The sequence below is a fragment of the Epinephelus lanceolatus genome, chromosome 19, assembly GCF_041903045.1.
Source record: "Epinephelus lanceolatus isolate andai-2023 chromosome 19, ASM4190304v1, whole genome shotgun sequence".
Lineage (NCBI taxonomy): Eukaryota > Metazoa > Chordata > Actinopteri > Perciformes > Serranidae > Epinephelus > Epinephelus lanceolatus.
This window is the reverse complement of record NC_135752.1, coordinates 1,104,437-1,123,968: the sequence shown is the minus strand read 5'-3', so window position 1 is coordinate 1,123,968 and position 19,532 is coordinate 1,104,437. Positions and strand designations below refer to the sequence as shown.

The following is a 19,532-nucleotide window of genomic DNA, read 5'->3' as shown; positions in this document are numbered from 1 at the left end:
AGTGGCTACGGATACTGGTTCCGAAGTGGAGCAACAATCAGTAACCTCCTCCTCTACATGGATGACATCAAGCTGTATGCCAGGAGTGAGTGAAACATCTACTCACTGATCCACCTCACCATTATCTACAGCAATGACATCGGAATGTCATTTGGACTAGATAAGTGTGGTCTAATGGTGTCAAAGAGAGGGAAGATGATCAGAAATGAGGGGGTTGAACTACTATAAGGCAGCATTGCAGATGTTCAGGACAGCTATAAATACCTTGGGGTCCTGCAGGCATAGGGAACCATGAGGAGTTTGCAAGGATGTCAGCCACAGTAAAATATCTACACAGAGTAAGACAGGTCCTGAAAACTCATCTGAATGGAAAGAACAAGGTCCGAGCCATCAACATGTACCTGCTGGTCATCAGATACCCTGCTGGTATAATAAGCTGGCCAGAGGAGGAGATATAGGAAGGTAAAGACCAGACGGCATCAGCTCCAGGCTCCTGAAGTCCTGCGCAGACCAACTGTGCAGGATAGTTGAAACCATCTTAAACCTGAGCCTGAGGCTGGGGAGAGTACCACAGCTGTGGAAGACATCCTGCGTGGTACCTGTGCCCAAGACTCTGCACCCCAAGGACTTCAGCAGCTTCAGACCAGTGGCATTAACATCACACCTCATGAAGACTCTGGAGTGCCTGGTCCTGTCTCGTCTCCGCCCCGCAGTAGGCCCTTCAGTGGACCCACTGCAGTTTGCCTACCAGCCTGGCATTGGGGAGGACGACGCCGTCATCTTCCTCCTGCATAGAGCTCTTTCCCACCTGGAGAAGCCTGGAAGCTCTGTGAGAATCATGTTCTTTGACTTCTCCAGCGCTTTCAACACCATACAGCCTGCACTTCTGAGGGACAAACTGGAGCACATAGGGGTGGCTAATCACCTCACATCCTGGATCCTGGACTACCTCACGGACCGGCCGCAGTATGTCAGGACCCAGGATTGTGTATCGGACTTGGTTGTCTGCAGTACGGGGGCCCCGCAGGGGATGGTGCTGGCACCGTTCCTCTTCACCCTCTACACTGCAGACTTTTCATACCACACCCCCACCTGTCATCTGCAGAAGTTCTCTGACGACTCTGCCATAGTTGGCCTCATCACAGATGGGGACGACAGGGAGTACAGAGAACTGAACCAGGACTTTGTGGACTGGTGCCTGAGGAAGCACCTTCAGATCAACGCGGGGAAAACCAAAGAGCTGATGGTGGATTTCCGCAGGCGCAGACTCCTCCCCCCAACAACACCGGTGAACATCCAGGGAAAGGACATTGAGATGGTGACATCTTATAAGTACCTGGGTGTTCATCTTAACAATAAACTGGACTGGACTAACCACATAACAGCACTGTACAGGAAAGGCAAAAGCAGACTCTACCTGCTGAGGCGGCTCAGGTCTTTTGGAGTGCAGGGGGCGCTCCTGAAGACCTTCTTTGACACTGTGGTGGCATCAGCCATCTTTTACGGAGTGGTCTGCTGGGGCAGCAGCGTCTCGGCTGCAGATAGGAAGAGACTGGACAAGCTGATCAAGAAGGCCAGCTCTGTCCTGGGATGCTCTCTGGACTCTGTGCAGGTGGTGGGAGATAGGAGGATGACAGCCAAGTTGTCATCTCTGAGGACTAATGACTTCCATCCTCTGCAGGAGGAGATAAAAGCTCTGGAGAGCTCCTTCAGTGATAGACTGATTCACCCAAAGTGTGTGAAGGAACGCTATCGCAGGTCCTTCCTGCCTGCTGCTGTCAGGCTATATAACCAGCACTGCTCACAGTAAACTGCACCATGGACACTTTATAGACACTATGGACACTTTATGGACACCACAGCAGTCTACTGTTTTTGCACATACAATCACTTGCACCTTATCCACTGGTCATTTTCATTCACTGCTACTCATTATTATCCACTTCCTATTATTTTTATTATTATTATTATTGTTATTGTTATTCATCGCTGTCTCTTGTATTTTTTGTACTTATTTGCATGCCTAGTTATTTAAGTTTTTTAAGTTTAAATTTGAAATCTTTAATCTGACTTTCTCCTTGACTGCTGTAACACTGGAATTTCTCAATTATAGGATCAATAAATGTGTATCTTATCTTATCTTATCTTATCTTATAGGCTGCTGATATCAAGACAGTGAAGCTTCTCACAATACATGGAGGGTTTCATTCCAAGTCCAGCACCTTGAGAAAGTGCATTAAGCATAGCGAGGGGAACCAAGGACTGGTGAGCATCAGAGCCACTGTCCAAGACAAAAGAACCAAAATCCAGGAATACATCAGGAAGATGGCCCCCAAAGATGAGCTGCTAAGTGAATACCTCAAGCAGCAGAAACCCGAGAATGCAGAAGAGGAGGATGAACCATCATGGAAAGACAAGCTCCTGCATGGCATGTATCACTGACAGACTGAAGAAGTGGCCGACAATAAGAAATCCTGCCATATAACACCATAACCAAGTGGCTGGCATAGTGGACAGGAACATCTGAGTATGGGCTGGGAGTCCCAAGGTCAGAATGGAAGACACCTCCTACAGTGGTTGAGAATGACTGAGCTAAGATCCTGTGGGACTTCCATATCCAGAATGACAAACTGGTGATGGCTAACCAACCAGACATTGAGGCAGGCAGTGGCGATAGATGTAGCAATCCCGAGCGACAGCAACATCAGGAAGAAGGAACACAAGAAGCATGAAAAATACCAAGGGCTGAAAGAGGAGCTAGAAAAGATGTTGGAAGTAAAGGCAACAGTAGTGCCAGTGGTAATCGCAGCAGAGACATGTATGGAAGAGTTGTACTGTATCACCTGCAAAATATCTGGTGAAAGACTGTAGGCAGACAGACAGGTTGTTTGGATGGTCGGTGAGGTGGTTAAAGGGATTTATTTTTTCTTTCTCATTTCTAAATAGCTACTAATCTGCATGTTTGTGTTGGGGTCAACACATTAGGCTTCACACGGAGGCACCAAAAATGATGGGATTTAATTGGCTATCGGAAATATTTAAATTCAGCACATCCCCCCTTTGGTCAGAGGATTGCACTTGATGTGTGATCCTGAGGGCAAAACATCTTCAGTCCACAGCTGAAAAGTTTATTTGTCAGTCCATTCACATTGTAACATCTGGGCAGTTTGTTAACCAACTGGGCATTTGTTGGTACTATCTATCTCAGCTAAGCAAGAATAGTCTCTAAGTACAAAACAAAACCTTCAGGTTACAGAACAACTCCAGATAAACAACAATGACACTGGCATGGAGTAAAATAACTAACTTGAGTTTCTCAGAAGGTGTTAGTGAGAAAAGGAATGTTAGTTATGTAAAGGTGTTAGGTAAGATGGAGAGAGGGTGTCACCTACAATGATAAGGGCATGTGTATGACTGTGTGAAGTCATAACGTGGTGTCTTAACCTAGTGTTTTGAAACTAGGGGTGTAACTGACAAGAATTTACAGAAATAATCCAAGTGTACCTGCAAAGTTGGACAGTGGTGTCTCAGTCCAATCAGATTTTAGGCTACCTAAACTAATAGCAGGGTGTCTGGTTATTACAGTTTAGATTTACTGAGATTGCTGCTGTTGCTGGCAACTCAAGTCTGCCTAACTGCAAGAAACAAGGTACTTTGGATTAGCATTTGTGTTACTGTCAGTACAGGGGTGGACTAAACAAGGAGCGAACTCTGGAGTGCCTGTGCTTAGCTGGTGGCTCAGGGCTGTAACACTCCCGGTAGCTAGAGGCAGAGAGGCATTCAGAGGAGCTGTCACTGTTTGAAAGATTTTGACTGTCGTCTGAACTGCGGTCAGACATGTCAGAGATGCTGTGCTCATCATCTGACTGGTCACTTGGCAGGTCACAGTTCTGGGCCAGAATCTCTGAGTATGGCCTTCTACAGCTTCTGTTCTGTGAATGGCCATCTCGACGCAGTTGGGGGACGTATCGGTTACGCTTCTTGTCTCCCTGCGGTCTTTCACACACCCCTTCGAGCTGTTGTGAGGGTGGTGTTTTGGGGCAGAAGATCTGTGTGACACTGCAGGATCTGAACTAGCAGGTTCGGTTGGTATCCCCGTGGCTTTGGAAGGGACAGCAGTTTCCCAAGCTACCTGTGTCAATTTCCTGAGCTCATGCGTGGATGGGATACCTTTACAGGTCATGAGTACAACATGAGTGCGTACACAAGGATGCAGGTTACGCAAGAACAAGGACTTGAAGCTTGGGTTCTCATCTAAGCCTGGTGCATTCTTGCCCTGAAAGTATGTGTGTCTCAAACGTTTGTAATAATCTCTAGGATTCTCAAGACGTGCATGTTTAATTTGGAGGGCTGCAACCATAGAATCAATCTCATCAGCAATAGAAGAAAACTCCTCTGTCACTGCTTGACAGAGCTTTTTGTAGTTATTTCTAACACTGGGACGCTGGCACTGAATAAACTTGTGGACAGCTTTGGAGCTGGTCTTCCACAAAAGTTTAATCTTCTCCCTTTCAGTTGCCTGAGGCAGGTCAACTAGACAGTTGTCAAGCTCTCTCAAATAATCATCAACATGTTAATCACAGTTGTTTGGATCAAACAGTTCAATGTCTTTAGCTAAAGACTCAAGCACTTCAAAGTGAGGTGTCTTCTCTGGTGAAGGCGAGACTAAATTAGCATTCCTAAGGAGGTGTGAATCACATGCTGCAGGTCTCTGAGGTTGGAAGGCCGAGGTTGAATGGTTTTCAACCCCCCTTTCCCCCTGCGCGTGGGTGAAATGATCAAAAATCAGTTTCTGAGGAATACATGGGACAGAATATCCTGAAGATAAACTACATGTTTCCTCAACATCTGTATTTGGGACATGGGGTGTCAGGTCACTGCTACCTCTGTCTGCTGGTGGAGGTTGGGGAGCTGACTTGATTCCCAAAGACTTAGGGTCTGGTGGGAAAGATTTCCACTTACTGAGTGGAGGAGGTGCTAACCTCTCATCCAGGGAGGAGTGTGAATCAGAGAAGCCGGAATCACACTGGCTGTAAGACTGTGCTGGGGCTTGATGTTCTGATCTAAGCCTAAACAGTTCATCTTTATGTGAGCAGAGGTCTAACTCTGCTGAATGCAAATCATCTAAATAGCGCGTGGCTTTCTTGTTAGCCATCTGTGCTTGATGGAGAAGGGAAGCATTTTGCGCTCTTAGACTTTCTACCTCCTTCTCTAAGGCTGCTTTGCTCTGAAAGGCAAGGGTGGTTTGCCTGTGAAAGATCAGAAGCAAGCATTTTAACAATGTACTACTGGATGCAGTCTGTGCATCACAGTTGTCGCTGAGTAGAGAGTTTATCTCTTCAATGCATTCCCAGGCACTCAATCTGCTGATGAGTTCTGGACACGAGTTTAGGCTCTGTGGAATGGAAGAGATAAACTGTTCTAAACAAGAGTTCTTCATTGTTAGGTCTTAAAAGAGGGTAAAGCTAAAACAGGTTGTCTTAGTACAAGTAAAATGTTAAGTTGGCTGTGGTGTTGCTTGGCAGACACCTTTAAGTGTAACTTGTGAGTACACTAGCCTAACAAAAGGATGTGCTGGCCTTCAGTGTGGGGGTAGCGTGGAGGAGGGGTAACTACAACACAAACAGGCACCAGTAAACAGTAACAGTAAATTTGCCTGCAAAGATAACAACATGCACTAACTAAAATGCGTGGCAGTATCAGTTAGAGAGTTGTTTCTTTAAGTTAACTCAAGCTGGAACTTAGATCGTAACAGCGAGGTACAAACTTCACAGGGCTGGTAGCACACTGTGGATCGTTTACTTAGGTTGAAATTCTTGGCAGTAACAGCCAGTTCTCACGTAAACTCTCTGTGTCACAGGGCCGGTGGCACGCTGCGATGAATTTCAAAGGAAAACAGGAACAAAAGAATCAACTGCAAAGTTTGACAGCTTGACCAGACTGCATTGAATACGTGGTATTCAAATGCTGAACCAAAATCTTACAAGTCTGTACAGGGTAAGTCAACTTGAAAAGCTAGCAGCAATGGCAACTCTAGTGTAACACTATGAGGCTTAAGATAGTGGTGATCAGTTACACAATGTCTCTCAAATTGCTTTGTCTTTGTGAATAAAATAATTCTCATCACAATGTACTTGTTTGTAAGTACAGCTGAATGTCTACTGCTGTAGCAGACTAGTGGTTTATGTAAAGACTTTTGGGTGGTCTAAGAATCAAAGATTTTTGGTGTGAACCAAAAATGTATGCTGATATTAATATTGCACAAATGTGAATGAATGTCAACAGTACTACGCCTTGCTACAGGGCTCACAAATGTGTCAACACATTTTAGGCCTCACCACGGTGGCACCAAAAATGTTGGGGTCAACACATTAGGCTTCACACGGAGGCACCAAAATGTTGGGACTTAATTGGCTATCGGAAATTTATTAATTATTATTAATTATAATTAATAATTATTATTATTATTAATTGATAATTAATAATTATGTTAAATAATGTGACTTAATTAACATTAAATCACCTCGTGGGCCACCATTCCCATAAAGGGAAAATTGATAGCCAGTTAAAGATATCAGTCTCATAAAATACGCTAAACTATTAATTTGGAGTTTTGATTAATAATTAAATTAATGACAACAACCAAAATTAACAGTAATGCCTGAAGGATTTCGCAGTTCTTGACACAGCAGAGGTTGACTATTCATTCACTCTTGTGCAACATTAAACAGACAGCAGACATGATTCCAAAGAATTATATTTATTCACAAAGTAGCAAAGCAAACCAAAACACACAAATTCTAACTAACTATATAGAAGCTTGGTGTGTATATGTGTGTTGTGTGTGTGTGAGAGAGAAAGAACAGAAAGAAAGACAAAGGTGGGTGTGGTGATCAAGGAGCCGTTTGGCCTACAAAACAAAATGGTTGACAACAGAGAACTACCAAAGTGGCCTAATCAATGTTTGCTTCAGGTTGGGGTGTTTGTCTGACCGTGTGGTCAGGACAAAGACAAAGGAAAAGAAGCGGGAACTTTGAGATGCCTGTTTGGGTGTAAACGGTCTGGATTGTTGCAGAGATTGTTTAGTTGCATGCAAGAATCTGTTTGTGAACAGTATTAGCAAACTAAACACTTAGCTTTGGCGAAGCCAACTGATCAATGACCTAACTGCAAACTATCACAACAATAACTCAGTAAACAGCATCAAATCACATACAACAAGTTAAACAGTCTTGCTTAGCCTGTAAAGCTGTGATAAGCTATGCCCAGTTGTTAAGTTACCGATCCTTGAATGGATGGGAGAACGAGTCACTTGGTGGTGTGCTGCTTTGTTAACCGGCAGAAGAAGGCTGGGAAGATGGTTCCAGGTGCAGTCTTTGTTGGGTCCTTTGTTCCAAATGTTCTGATCTGAGGAAGCTGGTCGCTCAGGGTTTAGCAGAGTTAGACACTGGGTGCTAACTCACTTAGTTCCTTGTTGCTGGAAAGCTAGTTGCAAACCTTGTGTTTGCAAGAGAGTCTATGATCCATTGCCCTCCCTTTAGTGGTTTGAGCTATGGAGCAAGGGTCTGGGCCTCTGCTGTTCCAGGCCCAGCCGGAAAGAGGTGTCCACTGTTCAACAGCTGGAGCAAGAGAGAGAGAGATCTGAAGGGAGCAGACCTTGTACAGATGCCTGTGACATCACAGAGTCACATGTCACTGTAAAAGTACTGTCCAATCAAATTGTGAGACTTGTGTCTCACTGAGGTGTGAGGTGAGACCTCCTGTGGAGATGGGTGTCACCTAACTGTCTTTGTTTGAAGACAAAGAGCATGCAGAGGAAAAAGCCTTTAAATGCCCAGTGATGATTTTACCAAATGATAAATCATCTGTGGTCCTGTGAATCCCAACATTTGTAAAACATGTGTTTTACTGTTTTCTTACTATGTTTTTTTCTGTATTACATTACTGTCTTACATAAAATAGTAAATAGTGGTGTGAAAATTGAACACTGATTGTGAGAAGCCTGTGATTAGACTGGTGAAACCAATATCTGTATGGTAGTTTATTCAGTCGGCTGTAGAGGGACAACTGATTTTATTATTGGCTTACTGGGTGTAAGTAACTAAAGAGGTGTCTTCTGTCATGCTGACAAAGTTTTAAGACATCTGACTGACTTGATTTAACAATGACAAAAGGGACATGTCTTTTTGGTGGCAGTGATGAGCTCATTAACTAAGTTACTGACTTCTGACACGCACGTTTTGAGTGCGAGAGCGCGTTTTGCAGGGGAATTGAAGTGTTGTGCTGCTCAGTAAAAAGTCATGTGTGATTGCTCTCAGTGTTTTGTGAACCCCAACAGTGTTTTAGAAAAATGTGCATAAGCAACTGAGACACACTGCAATGGAAGCACATTAAAATTTCAGGTTAACAGAAAATATTCATCAGTCATTCATGTGTCATGTCAACTGACATTGTTGTCAATTTTCCTATTCTTCTACCCTAAATCTGAAAGTTGAGATGCAACATGCTCTCATAAATGAAGCCTTGATGGCTGACTGTACTTCTTAGGATCAGTGTAAAAGGAAACATACATGTAATCCAGGATCAGCTGTTCCTCCAGCCTGCAGATACTTACCAGAGCTGTGTGTGCCTGGGTGGACTACTTCCAGATACACCTCAAAAGTGGACTCAGGGCTCTCCCTGGAACAAAGGAGAAAACATACGATTGTGCTCTTTGCATGTTATGGACAAAAGACTTAAAGATATCCCATTTATCACACAGTGTAGCCTTCCATTTCAAAGAATAGTTTATTTAGACTTTTTATTTTTTAGGTGTCTTATATTTCAGCTGTAGTATGGTAACTGTACTTTATCTGACATTACATCACGGTAACAGCTGTATGTCAATTGACTGACTGAAGTTGTAAACGTCTGCTGCAAAGAAGTGCAAAAGGTTTCTAACAATATAATCAATTACTACATTACGTGGAAACACAAACAGCTTGTTGCAGAGGTGTAAAGCATAACTCCTTTTTTAATCTTAGCAGGCTTATCTAAGATTAGACTAATGTAGCTTGTGTTGGGTAGTAATACCAAAGTTATTATGAATTCCCTGTTAAAACCACACAGGTTTAAATTTTACTACAGCAGATTGAGATGTCATTATATTCTGTATAATGTATAATTATGTATTATACAGAAACAAAATTACTAGAACATTCAAATGTCTTAGCTGTCATGTTTACTGTAACCATTTTACTAAAATGAAGCTGCGTTTTGTAATCTCCACCTTATATTTGTAATCTACAATATGTACTAGGTACCACTGTACCACAGTTTCTCCTGTGATAATATAATTTTATATGAAATCAAAGTTTCATAGTAAAACATGTTGCTTATTGGATCAATTTTTGTTCTATACAGTGATACTGTCTCCTGCGTCTTAATTTGCTTACTTGCCTTGTCTCTTTCTTACTTTTTACATTTCAGGGGAATGAACCAGGTTTCAATTCCTCCTACATGTATGATACACCATCCAGGCCTAGAGCCTCCTGTTTGAATCCATACACCCTGCAGAACATCCACAACATTAACAGGTATGGCAATGGACCCCTGAGGTTTATAACTGAATAAGAGTGAGTTTTTATGACATGTAATGAGATACAACTGTGTAAACTCAATTCTGAACACTAAGGTTTCATTTTATCAACAAACCCACTAACAGAGATGTGACAAATAAGTATTTTCCCAAAAAAACTTTATTTTTAGCTATTTTTTTTTAAAAATGACAATGACAAAAAAGCTTTAGTACGACAGAGTGGGGGGCACATTGAAGAAAAAAAGAATTCGGAGATTTCGAGAATAAAGTCGAAATCTTACGAGAAAAAACTCATAATATTTCGAGAATAAAGTCATAACTGAGAAAAAGTCATAATATTACGAGAATAAAGTCGAAATATTATGAGATTAAAGTCGTAATATTTCAAGAATAAAGACGAAATATTACGAGAAAAAACTCGTAATATTTCGAGAATAAAGTCATAACTAAGAAAGAGTCATAATATTATGAGAATAAAGTCGAAATATTATGAGATTAAAGTCGTAATTTAATGAGATTAAATTCATAATAATATTACGAGAATAAAGTCATAATATTATGAGATTAAAGTCATAATTTAATGAAATTGAAGTCATAATATTACGAGAATAAAGTCGTATGTTTTTAAGGAAATAACCAACAAACAGAATGTCAGATTGTCCTTCATGCCGTTGTAAGTAGCCTACTTAATTAGGTTCGAGAACCGGCACCGTGCCGGTTCTGTGTCAGTCAAAATGCGCTGTTTGTGACTCCGGGCCCAACTCTGCCACTGATTGGCCAGTCTGACATTCTTCATAATACATATAGAACGTTAGTGAAACACATAGGCCTAACAGAAAGATGCGTTCGTTTGGGGACAAGTTAGTGGTCACGTTACTTGTTCCACAAGCGAAGGACCCCGGACACATACAGTAAATACACTGGTTGTTAGTAACTTTTAACATACATGAGTCTTTGTGACTCTTGGCTCTTGTCCCCTAACTAACACTTGTTTCTGTTTCACTGACGATATTTTCACCCCATTAAGTCACATCCCGTTATTTCCCGTTATTTCCTCTGTAAACCTAACGTTTCAGCAGCCTACAAGCATGCTGTGTCAATAAATCAGCTCAGACACTGTTAGAAATGTAGTATTTAGCCTAATAACATCATGCTACAGCAGTAATAACATAAGCTTTAGTCAAATGGCCCTAGCTCTCCCGGTAAATGTCATAAACCATTTTCCCTGTATGTTGACATGATAATGGCCGCGTTTCCCAGATCGCTCTTAGCTTAAGAAGATCTTCCACTAAGAAGGAGTTGTAAGATCGAGCTGACCCACTCTTAACACTGTTCTTGCCACCAAACCAGGGGCGGAAATCCCGGGGGGGACGGGGGCCATGACTCCCCCTTCAATAAAGCTGTACCCCCCTAGAATAATTTGAGACACAATTAATTTTTGAACAATGCAGTAGTATTTATTAAAAGCACAATGTAAGCGGTGCTCATTATAAAAGCGCAATAATGTGCTATTTAAATCTTAAAAGATTTAGTCCCCCCCTCCCATTCCTGGTAGTGGTATATCCCACACTCTTTCCAACGGGCGGGGCTAGCAGCCGTTATTACTTGGCAGCAGTTGCAGCATGTGGCTGGACCCGGCTGCCCACATCGCGCGGGGTAAGATGTACACTTGCAGATACAGTTTAACTTACACAAGTTACAACACATCCCATTTACTGTTACAACAAGCCCCAGGCCCAGGCTGATAATATAAACTGTCTGCAACATTTCTCCTGCATTGTCCAAAAGTCTACTCAATTAAGAGTGCTGCTAAGTTAAGAGCTAATGATTAAGCTCAGAGTTTAGTGATAGAGAGGACAGGAGAGAAAGAAGAGGGAGAGGACAGGACAAGCAGTCAGTGACGGAACAGCTCGTAGTTAATATCTGTAGGCTCTCCACCTGTCAGTGAGACAAACATGACGGACGTGCAGTTTAACTGACGAGGAGCGGCCATTACGCGTGACTATTATGCACGGTTGTCACGGAGCGGCTTGTAGCTAATGGGTACCTGTCTGGAGGCTCTCCACCTGTCAGTGAGACAAACATGAAAGACGTGCAGTTTAACTGACGGGGAGTGGCCATTACGCGCGACTATTACACACGGTTTTGAGGTGCGCAGCGGCAGATCTCACAGCACACTGTTTATAAACCAGTTCACCAGTTTAATTGCAGGAAATGTTTATCTCACTGCCGGTAAAAAAAAGAAAAAAACAAACAAAACGGTTTGCTCCTGCAGCCAGTCAGAGACGACGGATCCATTCCACACACCTGAGCCAGATGAAAAAGAGGGAGAGAAGGAGAGAGATCGAGTTTCGGTCTTTGATGAATGAAGCCTTATTGTTTTGCTGCTATTAAACAATGAGAGACATGTTTTCTCCGTTTACTTAATAGCATAAATATTCACACTACTGCGCACGGGGAGACAGAGACCTCCTCTGCTCCAGACACACTCAGCACCTTGGACAGCACGGCGCACCTGACTGTTGTCGATGTGTACATGTTAATTTAATTTCAATCATTTTGTTTTAAATCTGGACATGTGCAGGTGGACTAAGCCAGTGCTGAGAAAGGTCCTATGCCTGCCTGTTGGAGAGATAGAGAAAAGATTAAAGCGTCAAATTGCGGTAAAAGATGTTGTATAAAAGACAGGCTACAACTTTTTTTCCTTGTCCATACTACTCCATAATACTCCATCGTACTTTAGCACACTGTTAGAGCATGCCCTAAGGAAAATTTTTGGCTATAGGGCCATCACATATTTTTCCTATGACACCATGGCTTGATTCTGGTGGCTAATATTTTCAAGGATGAGGAAGGCAGTGGTACTATTTCCAACATGCTAGAAACTACCTAACTACATGCATGTGGCATTCAGGGAACTAAATGATAGTAAAACCATATATTAGTGGAGTTACACATATTTTCCTGATTTACAGAATCAGTTGTGTGCAGACCACATATGTTTATGTGTGTATCTATTTTAGAGCCCAACCCAATGAGGAATGCAGTGGTACTATTTACAACATTCTAGCAACTACCTAACTACATACTGAATTAGTGCTGCTTGTGTTGGGGTAGTCCGTCAATTGTTCTACCCTTCTGGGTGAAGAGCTGCTTGCGTGCCTGATTAACTGATTCCTGGCTGCTAGTACGGTCATACAGCAATACCACAAATAGCTCCAGAGGCTCTATCCAGTTGTCTATGGAGTCTGGGGTGGCAGCCAAGGCACAGAAGGCTCTAGCGACATCATCAAAGGTCATCCATGTACCCCACGCCGTCTTCTTTCCCCTGCCACCAAAAGATGACACTGTGTCACATCCAGTAAAGGCATGGAACATTGGTAAGGCTATGCATCGATCTGGACCTAGTGCCCTCGCCATCTCATGAGCTGCTAAATGCTGAAAACTCTTCCCAGCTCCAAAGGCAACCCACAGCTCACTGATGTTGAGGGATTGGGCTGCTGTCACCAGTACTAGCACGTCCATGTCAACTGTGCGTATTGACACCTTGTTATACCCTTCCTTCACAGCATCTCCTAGGTGCAGCAGGATGCAGGTATCAGCCTCCTGATGTATGCATGGTGCAAGACCTGATATATCTCGAGGCTGAATACAGAGAGCTTCAGCATGGCAGTTGCTGAGTATTTGTTTTCCAGTGTTGAGGGTTTCCACACTAGTTGCCAAGAAGGAAAACAGTTCAGCCTTGTTGTCGTCGATGCATAGAAACTCTGCCCAGTTTCCAGGTATGGCACTGGATGGCTCAACGTGTCTGCAACTCCCTTCCTTCTCGAGTTTTGGCCTTCAGACTTTCAAGGAAATATTCATGCCACACAACATCCACTCTGCTGACATGCTCCAGCTGAAACAGGATGTATGGTGAGAACACTTTCTGTGCATAGTCAGAAAATGTCTTAGCAGCACCAGGTCGTAGCATGTTCAAGAGTAGCCCCATCAAGTATGATGACTTGTTCTGTGGGGTTTGACACATTCTCTTGTGAAGGAATCAGGTTGGTACCAGTTCTCAGCTTGCCCATTTGCAACAATGCTGGTGGACATGCCTGGTTTTCATGCTCAAAGAACTCATCCAGACTTCCATCACGTATTTGCGATGCAATGTACAGCCTAGAGAACCGGGAACAGTCATTCTTCAGAGAGCTGTTGTTGGGACTTGTACTTCTCTCGGACTGGAGGCCAGCTGAGTAGAGCGAGGTTGTTCCTTTTGATGGGCTTTGTCTGATTGACCAAGCCCTCAATAACAAATGTGTCATACTGGTCCTGTCCAAATTTCTCAATCTGGTTCACAGTGTCAATGACTCCTGCATCTGCAAGGTCTCTAGTATCCAATACAAGAAGATCTACACTGCCCTTTTCACAGAATGGATTGCCCATGTCTTCTATAGCATCAGTTAGTGCTTTAACATCTCGTGCAAATACCATCTGTGCATGTTTGCTCTGCTCACAATGCCGGGTGTCAGTCTTCTTTCTCTTCTTAGTGGTGGCCTCAAACTCTCCAACCACATGTTCCATCTCAGGGCCAGAAACCATCCAGCGTTGCAGAGCTGCAAGGTTCTCTGTCAGGCCCACAGCACCACCATCATCTTTCATAGAAGCATTGTTCTGCTTGTGGTCCTGGTCAATGGCAATAGCAAAGAAACTGTGTCGTCTTCTTCACAACAAAGTTTTCTTTCAGAAACTCCCCATGGACATCAGGATGAGTATCTTTCAACGCAATCATGTCACCCAAGTGGACTGGTATCCATCTGTGTGTCCCAATTCAAAGAACCAAGGCACAATCTTGGTCAGGGCATCTATATAGAGTAGGAAGTTGGCCTCTCTTATCGAAACGCACATAGATCATCACCTCTATTTCCAGCTGTAGGATGATGGACCAGAAGTGGAACTGGGGACATGACACAGATCTTTCAGCGCACCAGTCTTCCAGGGACATGAGATGGTTTCCCTCCTCCAGGTCATTGCTGTACTCAGTGTAGGCCTTTTGCAGGAGAAGATATAGGCAGCTGGCTGTGACCTGATGAGCATGTCGGGTACGTGTCACATGAGAGGCCTTCAGAATGGAATCTGCTGTTCCAGGAGTAGCCCGAGTGACAAGAGCTCCCTCTAATGGATAAGTAAATAGCAATTACACTGCTCCAACAAAGAAGTACAGGATAAATAAAGAATCTGTTTTTTTGTTTGTTTGTTTAATATACTTTTTAAAAAAGTTAGGACACATCGGCCGCATAACTGCTGATCCTGATGTTGTCACATAAAAAGAAGTCAAATAATGGCCGATATATTGGCCAAACCGATATATCGGCCAAACCAATATATTGGTTGAGCTCTAAAATAGATTTGAATTTGAATTTGAATTTATTAAAGAATAGCCCCTTGAGATGTAGCATCTCATTTTCAAGGGGTCCCTAGACAAACATATACACAGAACACAAGACAACATTACACTCCATTACATTATAGACATACATAACACATAACAAATACAAACTACAAACTTCTTGCTCACCCACTCCCACACACAACCCCTACCCACATAGGTCTAACATACAAAATAGACAAATTAAATAACAGGGATCAATGATGTGAACATAAAAACATAAGAAGAATAAAAAAAACAAATTAGAAACAAGAGCAATTTGTTTTGAGATGGGAGTGTAGTGACATCCTGAAACAATAAAAAGAGGTACTAGAACGCAGAAAAGGAGGGAGGTTATTCCAATTCGATGGGGCTTTATAATGGAATGACCTTTTGCCAGCTTCTTTTGAGATTCTAGGAACAAAGAAAAATGGGAAGTTCATATGTCTAAGTGAGTATGGAGAATTGTATGGAATCATAAGTTCTTTTAAATATGGAGGACAATGGAAATAAACACATTTAAAAAGGAACTGAAGCCAATGAGATTGGCGTCTTGATTTGGGTTGTAGCCAGTTCAACGAGTCAAACATAAAACAGTGATGAGTTCTAAAAGGACATCTCAGAACAAATCTACATAAAGAATTAAATAATACAGTCAGAGATTTAAGATGAGTGTCTGAAGTATTTTGGTAAACAATATCTGCATAGTCAACAAGTGGTAGTATCAGTTGTGAGATTAGCCTTTTTCTGACATGAAATGTGAAACAACTGATTGAACGGTAAAGTGAAGCAAGACAGCCATATGTTTTTTTAACAATGTAATCAATATGAGGTTTAAAGGAGAGTTCCGGGTCAATCCAAAGTCCAAGATATTTGAATGTGTCAACTTTATCGACAGGAGATCCATCAGAAAAATAAATATGAAAATCAACTGGGTGGGATCGGAGGTAACGTGTACTGAAAATCATACTGCAGGACTTCTTTTTGTTCAATACAAGTTTGTTCTTACAAAACCAGTCTTGAACCATATCAAAATCAAACTGTAAAGAGTTCTGGATTTGAGATATATCGGAGTTTGAGGTGTATATAACAGTGTCATCAGCATATAAGTGGGTATGGCAATTTGAACAAATATTAGGTAGATCATTGATATAAACAGAAAAAAGAAGCGGGCCCAATGTGGAGCCTTGCGGAACACCCTTTTCAATAATTAAAAAGTCAGACTGATGACCCTGAAAAACAACACACTGACGACGATTGTGGAGGTAAGCGTTAAACCAGAGAAGAGCATTTTGATCGAGACCAATAGCATAAAGTTTATCAAGAAGTAAATAGTGGTCAACCAGATCAAAAGCTTTAGACAGATCAATGAAGATTGCACCAGTAAACTGACCCTTGTCAAAGGAAGAGAACACATCATTTGTGAATTTCAACAGAGCTGTGGTAGTGGAAAAATTTGGTCTGAATCCTGATTGAAATGGAGATAGAATATTGAATGAATTTAAGTACTGTGACAGTTGGTTAAAAATAAGCTTTTCAAAAATTTTTGCAGTCGTGCAAATAATAGAAATAGGACAATAGTTATTTACATCAGAGGAATCTCCACCTTTGAAAAGGGGGGTAACCTTAGCACATTTCCAGACAGAGACAAATTAAACAGATCAGCAAGGAGATACATCAAAACATGTGCGGCAAGTTTGATAAATTTAACTTCAAGGCCATCTGGACCAGCACTAGCGTTATCTTTCATTTGACGTAAAGCAAGAAAAACTTCATTAGGCAGGATTTTTTTTAAAGGAAAATGAATGGTCAGAGAGAGTACTATATGGGGGACTGGCAGTCCAATAAGAGTCAAAGTGATAGGAGCTACAGATGGAAGAGAAATGATGATTAAAAGCATGAGAAATAAGTGATGGATCAGAAATAGACTCATTATTAAATTGAATCTGGTTTAAAACATTTTTGTTATTTCTGTTAAGAATATGATTCAATCAATTCCAAAACTGTCTTGGATTGTGAAAATTTTGGGACAAGCTATCTTTGTAGTAATTCGACTTTGCATTCCTGGTTTTGATTGTACATTCATTTCTCAGTAATCTGTAAGTATCCCAGTCAGTGGAGTCTCTAGATGGGCGATATCTAGCCCATGCTTTATCCCTCTGTTTGAAAAGATTAATGAGTTCTGAACTGATCCAGGGCAAGTGTCTACCTTTGACTCTAACAGTCTTCATTGGAGCATGTTTGTCAATAATTTTGTTTACTTCAGAATAAAAGAAGTTCCATGCTTCCTCAACATAGGGAATCAACTGAAATCTATCCCAATTAATGGAAATCAAATCATAAATGAAGTTGTCTTCATTAATATTCTTACTTTGTCTGAATGTCATAAATTTAGGAGGAGAATGAGGAACTTTTATTTTCCAGACACAGAATATAATACAATGATCACTTAAACAGTCTGACATAACACCAGATTTAACTATTCTGTCAGGGTTTGAGACAAGGATCCAATCAAGCAGAGGTGAAGATCTATAATCAACTCTTGTAGGTTCATTAATGAGCTGCGTGAGGTGTACACTATCAAATAAGTTTCTGTCCTTATGAGAAGAACGATCAAGCCAGTTACTGTTGAAGTCACCAAAAATAATTAATTCATTATGCCTCCCAAGAGAATTAATAGTAGATAGAATGCACATGGTAGAATCAACAGGGGCTGAGGGAGGCCTGTAAATGTTGCCAATTGTTAACTGTTTACTTTCATGAAAAATTATATTGACAAAAAGGCATTCAAAATTAACTGGCTCAACAACAGGAATAATGTGGTCAGAAGTTAAATTTGCTGCAACATAGGTAGCCACACCACCACCTCTAGAGGACCTATCAGCTCTGTATAACACAAAGTTTTCAATTTCAATTTCATCATCTGTGATGTTATCATGAAGCCATGTCTCAGAAATAGTAATGATGTTAGGTTTATAAAGAGTAACCCAGGCTCTTAATAAATCAATTTTTGAGACAAGGCTCCGGATATTAAGGTGAATAATCTTTAGACCCTTTGCTAAATCAATTGTATCTTATAGAAAATGACAGTTCAAATAAAGAAATTCGAGTGGGGAGAGATAGAGTGAAGAGAGTGGGGAGCAAGAAAAAAAGACAGACAGGACACACACTCAAAGACACAGACACACACAAACACACACACACACACACGGTGTAACAACACCCTAGATAGCTCGTATATCAAAGACTCAGACTGCAATTTTATGCCAGTAGAAATAAGGGAGGGCCCTATTTAATTCAGGAAAACAAAAACAAAAGAATATAGCCTACATTTGGCTGTCATATTAAACCGCCTCAGAGAAACAATGTGGCATGTAGAAAATACAGTAAACAGAATATTTTAAGGCCATATATGCATCCAAAGGTAGTAATAATGAAAAGAACAGCAGTCAGTAGTTGACAGTTTTCAGCAAAAGTCTGCTTGCGACAGCATCACGACAGTATCAGCTGGAACCTGGTAACAATGACGTCACGAGCAGAACAGTATACGGCAAACACACAGTGGAATCTCACACACAGTGAAGACCAGATCACTTGGCAAAAGTTGGTTTTACAAGTAGCAGAATGCAGAAGTACAAAACCAAAAGGCACCAAATGAAGAGCAAAGACTCAACAAAGTACCAGTTCTGTGGAGAGATCCAAGAGAGAAAGTTTGCACAGTCGAAGTTTGGATATTAGCTGCCAACATTAGCGGAATGCGTTACTCACAGAGCTGTCATGGAGACGGACTGAGGGAATCGCTGAAGAAAGTCTCTGCTTCTTCGGCACTTCTGAATAGCTTTGGCTTTCCATCCACAATCACTCTTAGCGTACAGGGATAGCGAAGAGAATACCTGATGTCAGCAGTGCGAAGTTTCTTTTTGACAGTATCAAACTGCTGGCGCTTATTGATCTGAGCAGCGCTGAAATCGGGAAAGATGTGGATTCGAGCTCCCAAAAAGGTGAGCTCTCCTTTCTCCCGTGACAGACGTAGGATCCCCAGTTTATCCTGGAAATGTAAAACTTCACAAGGATGGGCCGAGGAGAAGATCATGAGCTGGAGCTGAAGGTGGGAGAACGGTGAGCCCTTTCAATAATGGGCACAGTAGAGAAGTTCTCTTTGCCCAAAAGTTGTGGAATAAGTTGATTCAGGAACATTATCATATCCTTACCCTCGCTTTTCTCAGGGATATTAAGGAAACAAAGATTTCAGGAGCAGCTTCTGTTCTCGGCGTCATCAACTTTATCCTTCAGGTAGGCATTCTCCTTCTCAAGTGTTTGCACATGTTTAGTCAGATCCTCATAGTTATCCTCAATTGGGGCCACTCTTTGATCAAGCTCTGATACTTGGTCACCCAGTGTGGATAAAGATCCTTGTATTTTGTCAAGTCCACGTTGAATTGACTCAATTTTTGTATCAAAATGAGTCATCAGTTCACCTTTGTTACGTTCAATGGCGACTCAGATTGTTTGCAGAGACACTTCAGCACCAGCCATTGCAGAGAG

General features: G+C 41.8%; 1 protein-coding gene across 7 annotated transcripts in view; it reads right to left on the bottom strand.

The window, feature by feature from the left end:
- The window catches only part of dennd1a (DENN/MADD domain containing 1A), a 201,118-nt gene that overhangs the window by 147,835 nt on the left and 33,751 nt on the right, over window positions 1–19,532 (bottom strand). For all 7 annotated transcript variants that reach the window (XR_013488182.1, XM_033646211.2, XM_078162368.1 and 4 more), the window contains exon 2: window positions 8,615–8,679. Coding sequence is in view for 6 of the 7 variants with exons in the window: in XM_033646211.2 (XP_033502102.1) it covers window positions 8,615–8,679 (65 nt within the window). In the remaining variant the exon portion in view is untranslated. The remainder of the gene's footprint in view (window positions 1–8,614; window positions 8,680–19,532) is intronic.